General features: G+C 41.4%; 1 protein-coding gene across 1 annotated transcript in view; it reads left to right on the top strand.

The window, feature by feature from the left end:
• Window positions 1-19,380, top strand: part of ADAMTSL3 (ADAMTS like 3) — a 411,606-nt gene that overhangs the window by 141,481 nt on the left and 250,745 nt on the right. The window contains exons 4-5 of the mRNA XM_045286295.1: window positions 5,011-5,056; window positions 16,674-16,910. Coding sequence (XP_045142230.1) covers window positions 5,011-5,056; window positions 16,674-16,910 — 283 coding nt within the window. The remainder of the gene's footprint in view (window positions 1-5,010; window positions 5,057-16,673; window positions 16,911-19,380) is intronic.

Raw genomic sequence — 19,380 nt, 5'->3', positions numbered from 1 at the left:
GATCCCCTTGCAGAGGGGTCTCAGGGAGGAGATGAGCCAGTCAGGGTGAGATGCAACAATGATGAAAAATACAACTTTCCTCAGGTTCCTAAATGTTTCCTCCCCTCTCCCACTACCATGACTCGAATTCGACCTTACAAGTCTGGCTAGACCAGAGGAAATACACTGGTACAGATAGGAACTGAAAATCCAGGGAATCCAGGGCGGATGATCCCTTCAGTACCAGTGGTGTGAGTGGCGAAACAGGGAGGGTAGAGGGAGAGTGGGTAGGAAAGAGGGAACCGATTACAAGGAACTATATGTGACCTCCGCCCTGAGGGATGGACAACAGAAAAGTGGGTGAAGGGAGATGTTGGACAGGGCAAGATATGACAAAATAACAATTTATAAACTATCCAGGCTCATGGGAGGGGGGAGCAAGGAGGGAGGGGAAAAATGAGTACCTAAGGCCAGGGGTTTAAGTGGAGAGAAAATGTTTTGAGAATGATGTACAAATGCGCTTTACATAATTGATGTGTGTGTGGATTGTGATAAGAGTTGTATGAGCCCCTAATAAAATGATTTTAAAAAAAGAAAGAAAACCTACGGATGTTTTACAAATTATTACTATATTATATAAAAAGAAGTGGATCCCTCAATCCAATTTGTAGGTCTTCATTTACTCACAAGAAATTGAAACTTAAATCCACACAAAACTCTATTCTGTGACTTTATAGCAGTTTTTGCCTCCTCCACAATTGTCATTCATCTGATGAATGGATGAACAAATATGGTACATCTAAACAATGGGATATGACTCATTTTGTAACAACATGACTGACTGTCTGACCCCCCAGCCGTTGAGTCAATGCTGATTCACAGTGACCCCATAGGACAGGGTAGAGCTGCCCTGTGAGTTTCTGAGAGTGTCAATCTTTACAGGAGTGGAAAGCCTGTCTTTCTCCCGTGGAGCAGCTGGTGGCTTTAAACTGCTGACCTTGCAGTTAGCAGCCCAGTTCTAACCTCTATGTCACCAGGGCTCCTGCAACAACATAAGCCAACCACAAATGCGTTAGCTACATTAAAGAAGGCACACACAAAAGCTGTATAGTGTATGATGCCATTCCTAGGCTATTCTGGCAAAAGGTAAAAGAAAAGGAACAAGAACCAGATCAGTGATCACCACCGCCTAAGGGCGGAAGGAGAGCAACATGAGGGAATTGGGGATGATAAATCATTTTTTATGTGGATTGTGGTAGTGTTTATATGACTATATGTATTTGTCAAAACTCAAAATTTCACACCAAACAAAAATGAATTTTACTGTGTATACATTTTAAAAGTAGCAAAAAGGGAACCATCTCAAAGAACCAGAATAGATAATATTTGTACAATGGATTATTGTGCAGTTACTAAAACAAATGTTCCAATGAATTATTCATGAAGTGCAGAATCCATGGAGCAGTAGTGAATTCTGAAATACAAATACCATATGATTTAAACTTGTAATAAACAGGTAAATCATCCTAGAAACATGGGAACATAAAATACAAAAATCTTCAGAATAAAGGTCTTTGCTGATGGAATGTTGTGATGAATACCCCCTAATACATCTTAGAACTTTACTAGGTCTCAACTCACTGATTTTGTAATCAACAAAAATACAATGATAAAAAAATACATATGTTAGTGGTGCCAACCACACTTATCCACACTTACAGACCCTCTCCCCGCCCCTCTCTAACTCTCTCTCTCTCTCTCTTTTGCCTCTTTTTCTTGTACATCATATTGTTAGTCATCGAAGTACATACAAGAGTAATACTGTTAAGCAATACATACAGTGTTGCAGCACATAATTTACTGTGCTAGCATTCTCAGATATTTACCTGCAGATGTTCAGTTTTATAGTTTATTGTTCAAAACACTGCTTGTTGGGTGTAGTTTAAATGAAATCAGTTAGGGCCGTCAGTTGTTGAATAAATGGGCCCAAACATAAATTGGTTTGCTTAAGTCCATTGACAGATCCAGAAAGCAGTGAGCTGTCGCCAGGGAGGTGGCAATGAAAAGATGGTACAGTGAAGAAAAGGATCACAGACGATCCTCACTGATTTTCTCACTCAACCGTCATTGCTCCGTGAATAACCCGGATGATCCCGAACATTTCACTAGTGGGGTTACTACCCCAACTGACAAAAATGGCAGTGCTGTCTGCTCTTCTTCATTGTTCAAATTAATTTTTATGATTTGTATATATTTTTTGAATAATATTTTTAATTGACATATGTTATTCATTCCAATATATCCCTTCCCTTCCCATACAGCTCTGTTGTTCAATCCTGTCAGGTGGGGCTATACAATCATCAATGCTATCAACTCTCCTCTCACCCTCTTGCTGGCCCCCTCTCACTTCCCGTACCCTCAGGGAACCTTAAGTCCTGTCACTGTCTCTGATGGGTTACCTATCTTGACTACCATGTACTGAATGATCTTAAATGTACAAATGAACATACGCAAGTCTAACATGACCAATGAGGTATATCATGTATGGACCATAATAGTAAGGGGAGGAAGTCTTAAAGCATTAGAGGATAGTTATCTAGCTCATCAGTGCCACACTGCACCCTGGATTCATCCTCCTTTCCATGAGACCCTTCTGAGAGGGACTGTCCAGTTGTCTTGCTGGTGGACTCTGGGTCTCCACTACAGCCATGCTCCTTCATATCAACTTGGATGCAAGGTTTTTGAACTTCTGATACCTCTTCCCATCAACACCTCATGATCACACAGGCTAGTGTGTTTCTTCCATGTGGGCTTTGTTTATTCCCTGCTAGATGGTGACTTGTTTAACTCCAAGCATTTAAGACCAGTTGCTATAGCTTTTGATAGCTGGGCACCATCAACTTTCTTCACTACACTTGCTTATGCACCCATTTTTTCTTCAGCGATCATGTCAGGGAGGTGGGTATCATATAGTGCCACATTATTAGAACTAACGTTATGTATGTATTAAATAGCCTTTGTGGCACAGAGAGTTAAGCTTTGGAACATTAAATGAAAGCTCAGTGGTTCAAATCCACAAGTCTCTCCAAAGAAGAAAGAAGTAGCAGTTTGCTTCCATAAAGATTTACAACCTCAAAATCCTATAGAATGGTTCTTCTGTGTGCTAAAATCGACCACACGTCAGTGGGTTTGGTTGGGGGGGAGGTGTATTAAAATATATATATAGGTTCATGTATAATATTTCCAACCCCCCTCAAACAAATCAAGATCAGCTTTAGAAGGACACTTGTGATAAAAGGTAATAGCAATGAGAAATACAATAAATGAGGCATTCAACTTATGTCAGAAATGGTTTATTATGGAATCATGGAACCTTGTAAGCCAGTGACTACTTGTAATGAGTTATATGTTGCTGAAGTGGGCTCTTAACCTTTATTTCATAGCGACTCACATATTTAAATCATTCCCTCAAAAATGATCTCAGATACACTTTAAATCTTTTCTGTTCATACAAGACTGTTTTAAAACAACATTTGAAATTAGATCTGTTGACTTTTCAAGATGATGATTTAAACCCATGTGTCTAACTTTCTTCCTTCTAAAATTGCTATTGAATTAATTTTGAAAAACGAATCAATCAACTTAAGTGCCATCGAGTCAATTGCATCTCATAGCGACCCTATAGGACAGCGTAGAACTGCCTTGTGAGTTTCTGAGACTGAATCTTGGATGGTGATTCAGAACTGCTGCCCTTGCAGTTAGCCCCCCAAGGCGGAACCTGTTAAACCACCTGGGTGCCTTAAAAAACATAATGAGAACAAGGAATATGACTCCATCAAACAATCACCACTAGTTCTCTGAAGAACCCGGATACCTTTAAGGAGCTTTTGTAAAAGATGGAGCAGCGAGCAGCAAACAGAGGACAGTACCTACCAGATGGATGTTAGAAGAACAAAAGGAAAAGGTAGTTTAGGAAATAAGTGGCAGGATCCCAGAGGAAGTGGCTGGAGGATTGGGCAATCCTTATGGGATGACTCCATCTTATAGGAGCTCTGGTGACATCATGGGTTACATATTAGGTAGCTAACCACAAGGTCAGCAGTTCATCACCACCCCCTCCAGCCTTATCACAGGAAAGAGATGAGACTTTCTACTCTTGCAAAGATTGACACCCTTGGAAGCCACAGGGGACAGTTCTACTCCCTCTATGGGGCTGCTGAGTCAACATTGACTCCATGGCAGTGAGTTTGAATTTTCTCCAGTTTATATATGACATCAGCTCTTCCCAGCATCCATGTAGTATCTCAAGAGAGTGTCCCCCATGCTGATTTCTAGTACCCATTTAGTACAGCCAACGGTGGAAGTAACTGGAAGTGACATATTACATTTGGAGACCAGTACGCTCCAGCTAAGTTGGGTTTGCTTCAGTAGGTGAGAAAGAGGAATTAAGTAGCTCCAGCAGGGAATCGAGGAGAGCTGGTGTGAAGTGTTGAATGCTAACCATGAGGTCAGTGGTTCAAACCCACCAGCCATACTACAGGGAAAAGATGAGGCAGTCTGCTTCTATAATGGTTAAGTCTTCCAAGCCCGATGGAACAGTTCTACTCAGTCCGATAACATCGATACGAGGAGTCTGAACCTTGGCTGTGAGTTTGGTTTGGGGCGTGGGCGAGGAATTGCTACACAAATGCATATATTTGTAGTGTTCCTTTCTTCCTAAGAAGAAAAAAATATATACTTTTGTCCATGCAGATGCGCCTATATGTTAATTTTAGTAGTTATATGGACCCTGGGGTAAAAGCTTTTCTCGTGATTACTGATACTGCATTAGTTGGAGAGAATTTACTCTCTTTAAGTACGATACTATTACATGAGACTTTTTGATCTCCTGATTCTTAAAAGTTATTTCTTAAGATTTAAACTTTGGATCTTTGGAGTAATGTGCACTATTAGGAAACCAGTGCCTTGTTTTTGCTTTTTGTGATGCTTGCCATTTCAATGAAATGATTCTTTTCTTTGTCCCTTGATTAGGAACTGTGAAGGGCAGAATATTCGCTACAAGACATGCAGCAATAATGTAAGTTCCATATAAAAAAGACAGACTCCAATAAAATGTGTTCATGTTTTAAGTTATACTGTCAGATTGGGTGTTAGAAAGCTCATGGTTCCCTGGTACCCTTTGTGGAAAATGTGGATATTTGTTTAATTTACAACAGGTTTGTATATCTAATGCCTTCTGTTTATATTATGAAGTCTTAGGCTATTTCACATTTAGGATCTAATTGGGGAAGTATTGAATAATTCCTGGATTTGTAAAAAAAATGCATATCTGTAAATGTTTTCACATTTCATGGTGTCCTCACACTGTATCTCTAAGATAGAGGCAGCTAAGGTGCGATTAGCTTTCTTTTGCAGCCAAGGGAACTGAGGCTGAGGTACACGTGTGTGTTTTCTGTGCAGATCCCATAGGAAGAGTATTCAAGTGAACTAGACTAGTGCCTCTCTGGAGTCTGGGGGTGTGCTTTCTCTGGATTGGCTGCTCACTGAAAGGTTGGAGCTTTGTGGCCACTCAGGAGTGCTCTGACGAAAGGCCTGGTGATTGCTTCTTTTAAAAAAGTAGGTGCCCTTTGGGCATTTATTAGTTCAAAGGGGACTTTATAACGCTAGCCGAAGCAGGACTGGGGCCAAGGACCTGTGTGGCTGAGAGGCTAGAGACCAGCAAGCGAGGTGCGTGCCCGCCAGCGTGGCTGAGACGATGCGCTGTAGACCAAAGCACACTGGCCTTCCTGTTTTCTGCCCTGACGTCTTGTAACCTGCTAACTTTTGTAGGAAATCGTGCATGGTGTCTATGAGTTTTGTGTGGTCTCCGCAGCAGCTTATCAAACGCAGCAGAGACATAGAATGCCACGCGAGGGAAGATTGGTGTCAGAATAGTAGCGAAGGCTGGAAGTTGGCCATAGGTCTGACCTTGGCCTCACAGAGGTCAACCTTGGGCTGCTGTAGAGTCACATGCTCCCTCCCTTTTGTGTAGCCAGAGTGGGTCAGGTGTGGATTCTGGTGTTAATGGGTGAGATTAACCCCACCACTCTATTAATAATTCAAGTCTTTATTATACAGATGGACTGAGAGTAAGCTAGCACCTGGGAAACCTCTCGATCCAGACCAAAGAAACTCCAAACTTTTCGTAGAGTTCAAAATAACGGGCTGCCTCAAAGGGAGGGACGTTCTAGCCGTTAGACATTCTTATCAGGTTGGAGGGGAATGGGGTTGGTGGGAACAGCACAGCTGCAGGTGCTACATTAGATAGTATATATTTCTTGACAACTGGGCAGCCAGAGTTTGGAGACATCTCAGAAGAGTCAAGGTCTTGTTGGAAGAGCCAAGAGAGGGAGGAGGATAAGAGGGGGCTAGCTGCTAGCAGGGGGTAAAGGCAGTTTGAAACAAGAGCAAGTTCTTCATGTTAAGCTGGGTGACTGTAGTTCCCACATCATCTCCTTACAAGGTAGTGATAATTCTGACATACCTGGTTCACAGGTGATGCTGAATGACAAAGAAAATACCTGGTAAACTATGAAGCACTATCCAGCTGTAAGGTTCTTAATCAGGGACCTGGAAACAGAAATCCATTCAAAGTCCGGTAACTCAAGAGAAATGGAACTTATTGGCTGGATGGTTCAGTATTTCATGACATTTAAATAGAAACTGCTCTTAAGTGCCTGGATCCAGGAATCAAAAAGGGAGGGACCCTGCTTACTCATCCCCCCTTAAAATGCGTGAGTTCTGATCTCTCCTTCTCCCTTCATGCCTGACTAATTTATTTTCTCGGCTGTGGAAACTGATTTGTTCAACAACTTTTCAAGACCCTGCTAGGCCCATATTGATGGGACTTCTCCGCTCCAGTCTGAAGACTAACCACTGAAAGCTTCTGTAGCCATTCTAAATGCCTGGCAAAGACTGACTTGTGTGGATGAGGTATGTACTGCGTCTAAGGCTGCTGGGTCACACATACAAACCTGGCCGCCTGTCAGCAAGGACTGAGGCTAAATTGTCAGACCAGACGGGTTCCTGCAAAGACACTCCTGCTAATTTTGTGACCCTTCATTGGTTTATAGCACTTAAGGCAGGCAGTTAGATAGCTGGCATGTTCTGTCCCTAGTGAGTGCTGGCCACATCTGTGAATCTAATGCAAGGGAAGTCCTTTGCTTATACTTTCTTGCTTTGATTTCAAAAAGTCACAGAGAAAACACCATGGCTGTGTGCAGAGGGAAAAGTACAATTTTATCATTAATGATTAGCCCGGTGGTGCAGTAGTTCAGTACTCAGTTGCTGACCAGAAGATTGGAAGTTCAAGCCCACCGCCTGCTCTGTAGGAGAAAGACCCGACAGTCTGCTTCCATAAAGACTCACAGACTTGGAAGTCCTCTGGGGCAGTCCTACTCTGTGCTATATGGTTTCTGTGGGGCAGAATCTGTAAGATAGAGTGGGGTTTTGTTGGTTTGTTTCACAGGGGATTATTTCTGTGGCTGGACTGAGGACCCAGTCCTTATCCAACAGAGAAAGGTGGTCCATTATCCGTTCTCTTCAAATCGTTTGTTGATTTGAAAAGTGTTCTGGGTTAAGATTTAATCTTTCAAGACAATGAAAATGTGGATGCAATATAGGATTAATAACAAAGGCAATAACAAAGGGGGTAGATACATATTTAATTGGGGGCAGGGGGAGGTGAGAATAAACAAATAAAGTGTTGTTGGTGAAAATAACAAAGTGGCCAACTCCATGGAAACAAACAACAAAGACCTCTGATGTAATGCAGTGGGGTGGAAAGGCCATTTCTTTATGCACTGGTGTTGTTAGGTGAGGTCTCGTCTGCTGCAGCCCATGGCAACCCTGTGTACAACAGAATGACACTGCACAGCACTGGGCCATCCTCGCATCTGTTACGTTTGGGCCCATTATTGGGGACGCTGTGTTAATCCAGCTCATCAGGGTTCTTCTTCTTCTCTGACCCCCTGCTTTATTAAGAACAGTGATCTACATATAACCCCTTCCCAGGGGACGGACAGCAGAAAAGTGGGTGAAGGGAGACATTGGTCAGTGTAAGACATGGAAAATAATAATAATTTATAAATTATCAAGGGTTCATGATGGAGGGAGGGTGGAGGAGGGAGGGAAAAGTGAGGAGCTGATAGCAAGGGCTCAAGTAGAAAGGAAATGTTTTGAGAAAGATGTTGGCAACATCTGTACAAATGTGCTTGACGCAATAGATGGATGGATGGATTGTGATAAGAGCTGTACGAGCCCCCGGTAAAATGATAAAAAGAAAAGAATCATGTCTTCTTCCAGGGACTGGCCTCTCCTGATAACATGTTCAAAGTACATGGGACCAAGTCTTGCCTGCAAGGAGCATTCTTACTGTGCTTCCTTCATGACAGGTTCAGTTGTTCTGGCAGTTCATGGTACTTTCAGTGTTCTTCACCAAATAAATGGATTCTTCAGTGGTCTTCCCTATTCACTGACCAGCTTCCACATGCATCTGAGGCCCCTGAGAATGCGACAGCTTGGGCCAGGTGCACCTTTGCCCTCTAAAAGACATTCTTGCTTTTTATATTTTACTGATCTTGGGCAGCAGATTTACCTAGTGAACTATGTTATTTGGTTTCTTAACTGTTGCTTCCATGAACTTTGATTGTGGATCCAAGCAAAATGAAATCCTTGACATCTTCAGGGTGGTCTCAGTATATCATGACATTGCCTGTTGGGTCACTTGTGAGTATTTTGCCTTCCTTACATTGTAATCCATACTGAGATCTATAATCTTTGATCTTCATCAGTAGGTGCTTTGAGTTCTCTTCACTGTCAGCAAGCAATGTTACCTATTGTTTGCTATGATCCACGCAGTCTAATATCTTTGCATGGTCAATACAACGCCAGTGAACATCTTTTAACTATTCTCTGCTTTCAGCCAAAGTTCATCTACCGTCAGCATTGATATTCTTCATTCCATGACCTCTCCTGAATCCAGCTTGGATTGCTGGCAACTCCCTGTCAGTGTACTGCTGCAACCATTTGAAAATTATCTTCAGCAGAACCACTTGCATGTGACATTAATGATATTGTTGATAATATCTATATACTGTTAGGATACCATTCTTTGGAATGGGCACCAATATGGATCCCTTCTTGGCCAAGTAGCCCAAACCAAAAACTAAACTCAGTATCATCAGTCAATTCCGACTCATAGTGACCCTGCTTAGGGTCTCTAAGGCTGTAACTATTGATCAGCTGCATCTTTACCCTTAGGGCAAGGGTGGGTTTGAATTCCCAGCCTTGCAGTAAGCAGTCCAGCACTTGACAGTGACAGTCTTCCAAATTTCATAATACTAGTGAGTTCTTCCAGAACTACATCAGGTTGTTGAAACATTGCAATTGCTATTCCGTCGGTTCCTGGAGCCTGTTTTTTACTCTTTCAGTGCACCGTGGACCTCCTCCCTCCCCACCGTCGGTTCTTGATCACATGCTACCTCTTGAAATGGTTGAATGTCAGACAATTCTTGATACAGCGATTCTTCATTCCTTCTGTCTTCTTTTGATGCTTCTTATAGCATCCAATGTTTTGCCCACAGAATTCTTTAATATTAAAACTTGGAGCTTGAATTTTTTCTTCGTTTCTTCCGGCTTGAGTTGTGCTGAATGTGCGCCTCCCTTTTGGTTTCCCAGTCCCACGCGTTTGCACATTTCTTTATACTGATTGACTTTGTCTTCTCCAGCTGCCTTTTCGAAGCTTCTGCTGAGCTCCTTTTCTCCATTCCTTCTTCCATTTGCTTTAGCTCCTCTCTGATCAAGAGCAAGCTTCAGAGTCTTTGTTGACATCCGCGTTGGTCTTTTCTTTCTCTCGTGTCTTTTTAATGGTCTTTCACTTACTGTGTGCTGCTGCTCCTGATCACGCAGCTCATCTGGTGTCCGGTCATTCATGTTCAACGTGCCAAATCTTGTCTTGACATGGTCTCTGAATGCAGATGGGATATGCTCAGTGCTGCCGTTTCACACTTGTTTTCATTTTCTTCAGCTCCAACCTGAACTTGCAGATGAGCACATGATGCTGTGCGTCACAGTTGACCGCTGGCCTGGTTTGGGCTGATGATACCGAGCTTTTCCGCCATCTCGTCCCACAGATGTAGTCCACTTGATTCTTGTGGATTCCATCTGGCGAGGTTGCCATTTATGTTGTACAAGGAGGAATATTTGAAAAGAAGTTGTTTTCTTGCAAAACTCGTTTCTATTATCAAGGCCATATTTATCAACTATTGTTCCTCCCTCTTTGCTTCCAGCTTTTGCATTTCAATACCAATCATTACCAGTGCCTCTTGATTGAATGATGCTAAATTTCAGATTGAAGGAACTGATAGAATCTTTCAATTTCATCACAAAAATGTGGTGTTCCATTCTTTTTGAATTTGTCCTTTCCAGTATAATAAGCCATATCATTATCTCATTCAAAATGGCCAATTCCAGTCCATCTTTATTCATTAATGCCTGGGATATTACTTATTTGTTCCATTTCATTCTGACAACCTCTAATTTTCCTAGAGTTATAGTTCATATATTCCGCATTCCAATTATTAATGGATACTTTTTTTCTCATTTTGAATCATGCCACATCAGCAATGAAGGCCCCTGAAGCTTGGCTGCCTCCGCGTTATTAGGTTGGCCCTACTTTAAGGAGGCAATTCTTCCCAGTCATGTACTGAGTGCCTTCCAACCTGAGGGGTCTGTTCCCCATGTGCTGCTGCTGCTGCTGCTAAGGTTTTACGTAGCTAGGTTTCTTTCAGATGTAGAACACCTGTTCATTCTTCCTTGTCTGTTCTTAGTCTGCAAGCTCTGCGGGAAGCTGCCCTACTATGCACTAACGCTGGGAATAAAGAGGCCCCCGCTTCATTCCTTTCTGTGTTCCTTTCTTGTACATACGTACCCTCCCCACCCCAGCCCAAAGCAAAGGAAATGAGAATTTAAAAGGGATTATTCTAAATGCTTCCTTTGCACTGCATGAAACACCCTTTCAAGTGTTATATTTTGAAAACTATGAAGTTATTTCATATCTATGAGAAAGTTTCAAAAATTCATGGAAAAATTCTATTGTCTTCCATGTCCAATTTTTCCAAGAACTTTTTGAAGGACTCTGTGTTTATGAAACACCGAAAAGTCAAATATCTTGCAAGAGTCCAAAAGAATGTTGATATTTGGCTTCTTTCACTCAGCATTTGTTATTCATCCATATTGCTGCATTTATCAAAAGTTCTCTTCTATTTTATGGATAGATAATAATGTACTGACTCACTTATGTGCTGATAGACTTTTGGGGTGTTTTGAGTTTGGAGCTGTTATAAATGAACATTTGTGCATCAATATTTGTGTAGTTAGGGTTTCATATTGCATGGGGGACAGTAAAAGTGGGATGCCTGGGTTGCATATAGGTGGGATCATTAAAAAGTGGATCCTCAATTACTTTTAAGTTATTAATAGCTATTTCAGACAGTGTTTTCCCCTCACCATACATCAAAACGAGTCCGAACCATCCAAAGAGTTAAATATGGTTGCTTAATTATAAAAGAACTAAAAGACACATTTACATATTGATCTGTGTTCAGGGTGTTAAAAGCCTTTCTAAGCTTTGCCCTATCTCCAAACCTCATTGTTTGTGTAGATAGTGTCCAGTCAGTCACCTAAACTGTTAATCTGTAGAAATCAATAATCCATGTAATTTGGCCTAAAAACTGTCCTATACATGTGTACTTTCTTTTTCTCAACAGTATTTTAAATTTTATACCATTGGCTAAATTGGCTGTAATATCAATAGAACTACCATATGCCATGCCTCGTGGGGATAATTTATAATGTCCTTTAACAAAATAATAATGATGTCTTTAAAGTGAATCAGGGACCATGTGTAAACCATACCAGTTGTAGTCTTGATCTAAGAGCAATTAGTTCTTATGGCATGACTTTACTCAATACCTGAAGTGATCCCTGAAGATATGGATGCTATAATAACGTGAGGTAAAGAAAGCAGATGATGCCTGGCTATCAGAAAGAACAGCGTCTGGGGTCTCAAAGGCTTGTCTTTAAAAGAAACAGTCATTTACAGGAGGCTTCAATGGAGACGCACACCAGCCTCTGTGATCGAAGAACTGTAAATAATAGAAGCCTAATCTGGAGGAGGAATTGGTATTAGAGCTTAAATTATTAGTACCCGATCTGTAGAAGGCTATGGCTGACAGTGAAATCCCCAAACCTTTTTCAGCGTCCCCCTCTGGTGAATGCCCTCTGATTATGGACCAGGGATAGAAGAGACCTTGTTATCTGGCAGCGTACATCGTAGGGTGAATTATTCCAGTTGTAATTAGGTCAAAGCGTGACATCTTGTCATTTTAGCTCCTTCTAGATCCAATGTATAATTGTTCCAATTTTTAATATTGTCTGCTTTGTTTTGGATTGAAGGTTTAATCTATGTCATTCAGTTGATGTTGGGCTTTTGTGTTTTGATTTAAATTTGTATGTTTTTCTGTATATGAAACCAAGGATAAGTAAACCTATAGAGACAACTGGATGAATAGTTTCAAAGGGATATAGCAGGGGAGGTGGGCAGGAAATGGAGAGCAACCATCGAGTATAAGAAAGGAAAAATATCCTGGAATTGGTTACACAACTCTTATGAATGTAGTTGAGCTCTTGAAGTGTATGATATGTGAATTATTATGTCTATGAAACGGTTAAAAATAAATAAAATAATTAATTAAAAAAACTTTTCTAAACCCTCTGAAAATAAAGGGAAATATAATAGAGTTGACTACGTAAAAATGTGACTTTTCTAAGTATCAAAAATAAAATCAAATAGGAAAAATTGGTCCAACATAGATGATACAAGTTGATAACTTGACTGTGCACAGATCTGTTAAAAAAGATAATAAAATACACCCATCAATAAATGAATAAAGGAAATGATAAAAGAATGTTTTGAAGAATTAATATTGAACATGAAAAGATATAGAAACTAAGAAATAAAAAACTAAATGTAGCTTGTGAATTGATATGCTTTGCCTCAACAACAGCAACAACAAAAAATAAAAATGTTAAATCAATGCCAATTAATACAGTGAAATTCTATCTAACACGTATGATTAACAGCTTAGAAAATTAAAGCACCTACACCTGGGAGATAAAAGGACACCCATGTAACCTGATAATAATATTACCTTTCAACTCACAACAGTTTGCAAAGCCCATGACACCTTCAGATCCTTTGACTGAGAAATTTTGTTTTCAGAAATTTGTCCTAGGGAACTCACTGATGATTTGTGTAAAGATTTTGAAACAAAAATTTTATTTTTTAATATAAACTATTTCCCAAAAAACGTATAATGAGCATTTATTATATTAATAATAAGAGAAAATATATGAAACTATTTTCTTTAATTAGGAATTTTGTAAACCAAAGGTAGATTTTGAATGGTAAAGTAGCACTTTTGTCATCTAGCATCTTTAATTCTTCAGAAATATCTGGTGGCAGGAATCAAGACTTATAAAAACACTTTCTTTTTTCTTCTCTATGATCATGAGAACTCTCTAGAGAATTTACTCAGACTTTATTTACTCTTCTTTTAGACAGAATTTAAGCAATCTAAGTGATCTGCTGCAGTCGATTGGAACCAAGTACTTGGTGCCAGCAGAGAATGGTGGTGGGGGCTTGATAACAGAGAGACAAAGTAAATAAATTATGTAGACAACAGCTGTGTTAGGCTGGGTTAACTAAAGAAACAAACCCAGTGACACTCATATATATGTGTGAGAGAGAGTTTTGTATCAAGAAGTAATTATGTATCAATGAAACATCCAGCCCCATGCAACTCAAGTCCACAAGCCTGAAACTAGTCCATAAGTCCCTCTTCAAACTAACACAGCCATGTGCAATGATACAGAATGCAGGAAGATCACAGGCCAGTGGGTGCAAAGTCTTGTGGATCCAATGGGAATGGAAGGATCTCCAGGGCTCTCACAGGTTTCAGAGTGGTGGCTCTTCAATAGGAAGGTGAAAGCAGAAAGAGAGAGGGGAGGTTCTCAGGATCCTCCGTATGAGAAGGCCATGCCCACTAGGAAGTACCCTCAGGCTGTGACCTGATTGGCAGGCTAGACTTCACCCCTACACTTATATATTTTCAAGTTGACACGAAATTATGTAACTACCTGTGTTAGACTGGGTTGACTAGAGAAACAAATCAAGAGACATTCATATATGTATAAGAATGAGCTTTATCAAAAGGAAATAGAGGAAAGAACTAGGAGGCAAAGGACATTTATAGAGGTCTAAATACAGGCATATACATATGTAAATATATTTATATATAATGATAGGAAATAGATCTATGTGCTTATATTTATATGTTAAGTATTAAGGTAGCAGATGGACATTGGGCCTTGACTCAAGTACTCCCTCAACACAAGAACACTTTGTTCTAACGATGTGGCATTCTGCGATGCTCACCTTCCTGACATGATCTCTGAAGACAAAATGGGTGCATAAACAAATGTGGGGAAGAAAGCTGATGGTGCCCGGCTATCAAAAAATATAGCATCTGGAGTCTTAAAGGCTTGAAGATAAACAAGCAGCCATCTAGCTGAGAGGCAACAAAGTCCACATGGAAGAAGCACAGCAGCCTGTGTGATCATGAGGTGTCGATGGGATCAGGTATCAGACATCTAAGACCCAGGACAAAATCATACCAATGTTAATGGTGTGTGTGTATGGGGTGGGGTGAGGGTGGGGGAAAATGGAGTGGAGACACAAAGCCCATCTGTAGACAATTGGACATCCCCTTACAGAAGGATCACAAGAACAAGACGAGCCAGTCAGGGTGCAGTATAGCACCAATGAAACATACAGCTTTCCTCTAGTTCTTTAATTCTTCCTCCTCCTCCACTACCATGACCTCAATTCTACCTTATAAATCTGAGAAGACCAGAACATGTACACTGCTACAGATAAGAGCCCACAACACAGGGAATCCAGGACAGACAAACCCCTCAGGATCAACAATGAGAATAGAGATACCAGGAGGATAAGGGGAAGGTGGGGGAAGAAAGGAGGAATCGATCACAAGGATCGATCTATAACCCACTCCCAGGAGGGCGAACAACAGAAAAGTGGGTGAAGGGAGACAGAGGATGATGTAATATATGAAAATAATAATCTATAATTTATCCAGGGTTCATGTGAAGGGAGGGGAGGGGAGGGAGGGAAAAATGAGGAGCTGATATCAAGGGCTCAAGTAGAAAATGTTTTGAATGATGATGGCAAATGTGTTTGACACATCGGATGAATGTATGGATTGTGATAAGAGCTATAAGAGCCCTTAATAAAAGTATTTAATAAAAAAAGAGAAAGAGCTTTATATCAAAGAGTAATTGTATATTAAGAAAACATCCCAGCTAGTCCAGATTAAGACCATAAATCTGATATTAAGCCCTAAGTACAATATCAGTCAATAAATCCCTCTTCAAATGCACGCAGCACATGCAATGATGCAAAATGCAAGAAGATCACAGGCCAGTGGGCACAAAGTCTTGTGGATCCAGTGGCGGTGGAAGCATCTCCAGGTATCTTGCAGATCTCAGTGTGGTTCTACAAGGCTTGTCAAAAAGAAGGTGAAAGCAGAGGGGAGGAGGGTGGGGGTCTCCAGTGAGCCATTTATCTCTGTTGCTCGCCAATCAATCTGTGATCTGATTGATAGGCTAAACTCCACCCACATATTCCTATGAGAGCCATGTTGACACTAAAAAACTCTCACATTACCACAACAGCCAAGGCATAGACACACAATTTCACAAAACATAGTTGTTTTAGGCCACGTACAGTAGAGATGGGAGTCCCTTTTGGGTGCTCACTGAAAGGTTGGAGACTCCAGTCCAACCAGGGGTGCCCTAGAAGAAAAGACTGCAATGTACTTCTGGAAAAAACAAATAAAAAGGTTTGTTGAAAATACTGTGGAACATAGTTCTACTCTGACACCAACCTGCTCCCTGTGAGGTAGAATCAACTGGATGGTGACATTGTCTCCAAACTAAGCCCACTGCCATCGAGGCAATCCCAAGTCATAGAGACCCTATGTAGGGTTTCCAAGAAGGTAAAATTGATGGGAACAGACAGACACATCTTTCTTCCCTGGAGGGACTGGCAGGTCTGAAGCACTGACGTTGGTGCCATTGAAGCTCCTTGTTGACTGGTGAATTAGAGGAAAATATCCTTTAACTTGAAATCCTTAGAAAGACATGAGTCACCTAGGAAAAAAGGCAAAACATTCCATTTTCCATGTTTCAAATGTAAGAGGGACTGTAATGCACATGAAGATTTATATCCAAGATGGCTTAAATAGAGCAAAATTTGACGCCCAAATATGGTAAGCTTGAATCATCTGGAAGAATGCCTGAGTGAAGAGATGTGTAGATCGCACCGTGGAGGTGTCAGGTGAATTCTGCAGCTGTAGGGTTGGTCTTGAATTAGAAGAAACATGAACGAATGAGGTGACTTCCCGGAGAGAGGCAAGTAGGGTCTGGTCTTGTGGGATTCTGGTAAACTCTTTCAGCCTTTCTGTGGCTCAGCTCATTAAGTGATATATGTTGTGGTCCTTTTTCTCTGTCTCCAGGACTGCCCCCCGGATGCAGAGGACTTCAGAGCTCAGCAGTGTTCTGCCTACAATGATGTCCAGTATCAGGGCCGCTATTATGAATGGCTTCCTCGGTATAATGACCCAGCTGCCCCTTGTGCACTCAAGTGTCATGCTCGGGGACAAAACTTGGTAGTGGAATTGGCCCCCAAAGTACTGGATGGCACTCGTTGCAATGCAGACTCCCTGGACATGTGTATCAGTGGCATCTGTCAGGTAAGCCACACCTGCTTCCTGTTGCCATGCCCATTCTTAATAAAGAATGCTTTTCTTCTATGCTTTTGCTCATGATGAACTATTGTCTTAGATAATTATAATATAAAAAGAGTTTTAGAGAATATCTCTGAACTTCATGAATGGTGGTTCAGTTATTTAAAACCAGGCACCTGTATCTCTCCGTGGCATAGGAGATCAGTACTTGGTTGGTAAATATGAGGTTGACACTTTGTGCCCACCTGGTGGAGCTGTGGAAGAAATGCCTGGTGATCTGCATTTGTAAAGATGACGTGGATCGGCTCTATCCTGTACTACCTGTGTCTCCATGAGTCCTCATGGACTCAAAGGCAATGGTACGGACGCATTTTGTCTGTATCAACTGAAAAGATGGCGTGCATGGCTTCCTGTGGTTCCTTGAGACATCTTGAACGTGCACAAGCCTTGTTATAAACAGAATTCTGGGCCCCACCCCCAAGCTTTCGGATTCAGTAGGGCTGAGATAAGGTCAAGTATTGCATTTCTAACACCTTCCCTACTTTCGCCAGTGCTTGTGGCCCACGCCCTGTACTTGGAGAACCATTTCTCTGAAAGGGTAATACTGTTAATAATAATGCTTCTGTGAGATTCCATTAAATTTAACTTAGCTTTGGGCCTCTGAGAAAGATTACTGATTATTTACTGAAAAGTTAGTATGAGTACATCCCAGCAGATTTGTCAGAGTTCATTTCTGGAGGTCTGATGAGTATTCAGGAGGCATAAATCCCAGTGTCCTGTAATGGGTCTGGGCAATTAAGAGGAATTAGGACAGGTGCTGAAGAGTGTGGGCATGGGAGGAAAAGGACAGGATTGCATTTCCACTCTTCATTGCTGAAAGAAATGTCAGTAATAAATATTCAGTTATTCTACCAAGGCTATTCTTACATCCATTAGCAACCCAACCACCTACTAGCACGTAGTTCCACCAGGAACTACCAGATGTTTCCAACTTAACATGCTCAGAAGTACACCTGGATTTTATTCCTCAAACAGGTTTCTCCTTCCTCCAACCCTACTCTAGGCAATGGGCCGTAGGGTACCTGATCTCTTTGAATCATTCTTGATTCTTCTCTCTCGGTGGACCCATCACATCCATTGCCAAGTCCTCGCAATCATTTCCCTAGAGTTGATTTTGACCCCACCACTTCTTTCCACCTCCATTGACTTCTCTCCTAATCTGAGCCCCCCCACCATACTTGTCTAGACTATAGTTATGGCCACCTGTCTGATGTCTCAGTTTTCACCATTGTCCCCTGAAACCTGTTCTTCACACAGCAACCAAAGTGATTGTATACTACTTATCATGCTCCATCTCAGAACCACCGCGAGTGGCTCATTGTGATCTTGATGGTGAAATCCAAAGTCCTGCCTGCCTTTTCAGGCGCTTCTTGTTCTCTTCCCTCTTGGAACTGCTTTGCCCTCTCTGCCAAAATGCCAGACTCTTTCCTGCTGCCAAGCCCTACACGTGCTGCTTATACTTCTTTGTATTCATGCTTGTGGCTGCCCTTGTTAATCTTTAATGTAGAAGTTTCACATCATTAATGTGAAAGTCTTTTTTGATATCTTCACCTAAGTTAGATTTCCTGGTTCTATTGCAGTACCCTTATATTGTGCTTGTAGGAGCCCTGGTAGTGTAGTGGTTATGCACTGGGCTGCGGTCCCCATGGTTGGCAGTTCAATACCACCAGCAGCTCTGTGGGAGAAAGAGGAGGCTTTTTAGACTCCTGTCAACAGTTACAGCCTCGGAAACCCATAGGGGAGTCTCTATGCGTCAGCAGTGAGTTTTGTATACATACATATGCAAAATGCTTGTAACATTTTATATATTTGTGTGATTATTTGATTTATGACTGCCTTCCACACAAGATTTTCAATCCTCTGAGGGCTGGGATTGTGAATGTGGTACTCGCCGCGGAATCCCAGCACCTCTGTGGTACCTGGTCTCATCGACATTCCTTAGTGAACACTGGCTGAACAAATGAATCTTACCTACCTGTAAATGCAGATGCTATTTAGTTCTCCTGGTGCTTCCTGCTCTTGCAACTTCCACTTCTGAGTTTTCCAAGGCATGCTTGGCATCACCTCTAGGGGACCCCATGGACCTTCCAATTCAGCCTGTCTGCTAGATAAACTGGATACCGTCTTCCTCAGATCCATTCCTTCTTCCATATTGGATTCCTATTCATTGCTCTTTATGAGCCCACAGTTCCCAGTGCCACTTTCCTGAATCACATGCGTGTTACAGTCTGCTCATGTGTGCTCGCTGTCCAGGTCCCTTTGTCAGGCCTTTCACATTCCAGTCTTCTTTTCTCTCTCACTGACATCTTTCTTTTTTTTTTTTTTAGTTTTTATTTTTTTATTATTATTATTTTTAACATTTTATTAGGGGCTCATACAACTGTTATCCCAATCCATACACACATCAATTGTGTAA

The sequence above is a fragment of the Echinops telfairi genome, unplaced genomic scaffold (assembly GCF_000313985.2).
Source record: "Echinops telfairi isolate 266 unplaced genomic scaffold, ASM31398v2 ScPeMD7_7;HRSCAF=31, whole genome shotgun sequence".
NCBI lineage: Eukaryota > Metazoa > Chordata > Mammalia > Afrosoricida > Tenrecidae > Echinops > Echinops telfairi.
The sequence above is the reverse complement of the archived record's forward strand: the minus strand, read 5'-3'. Positions and strand labels throughout refer to the sequence as shown.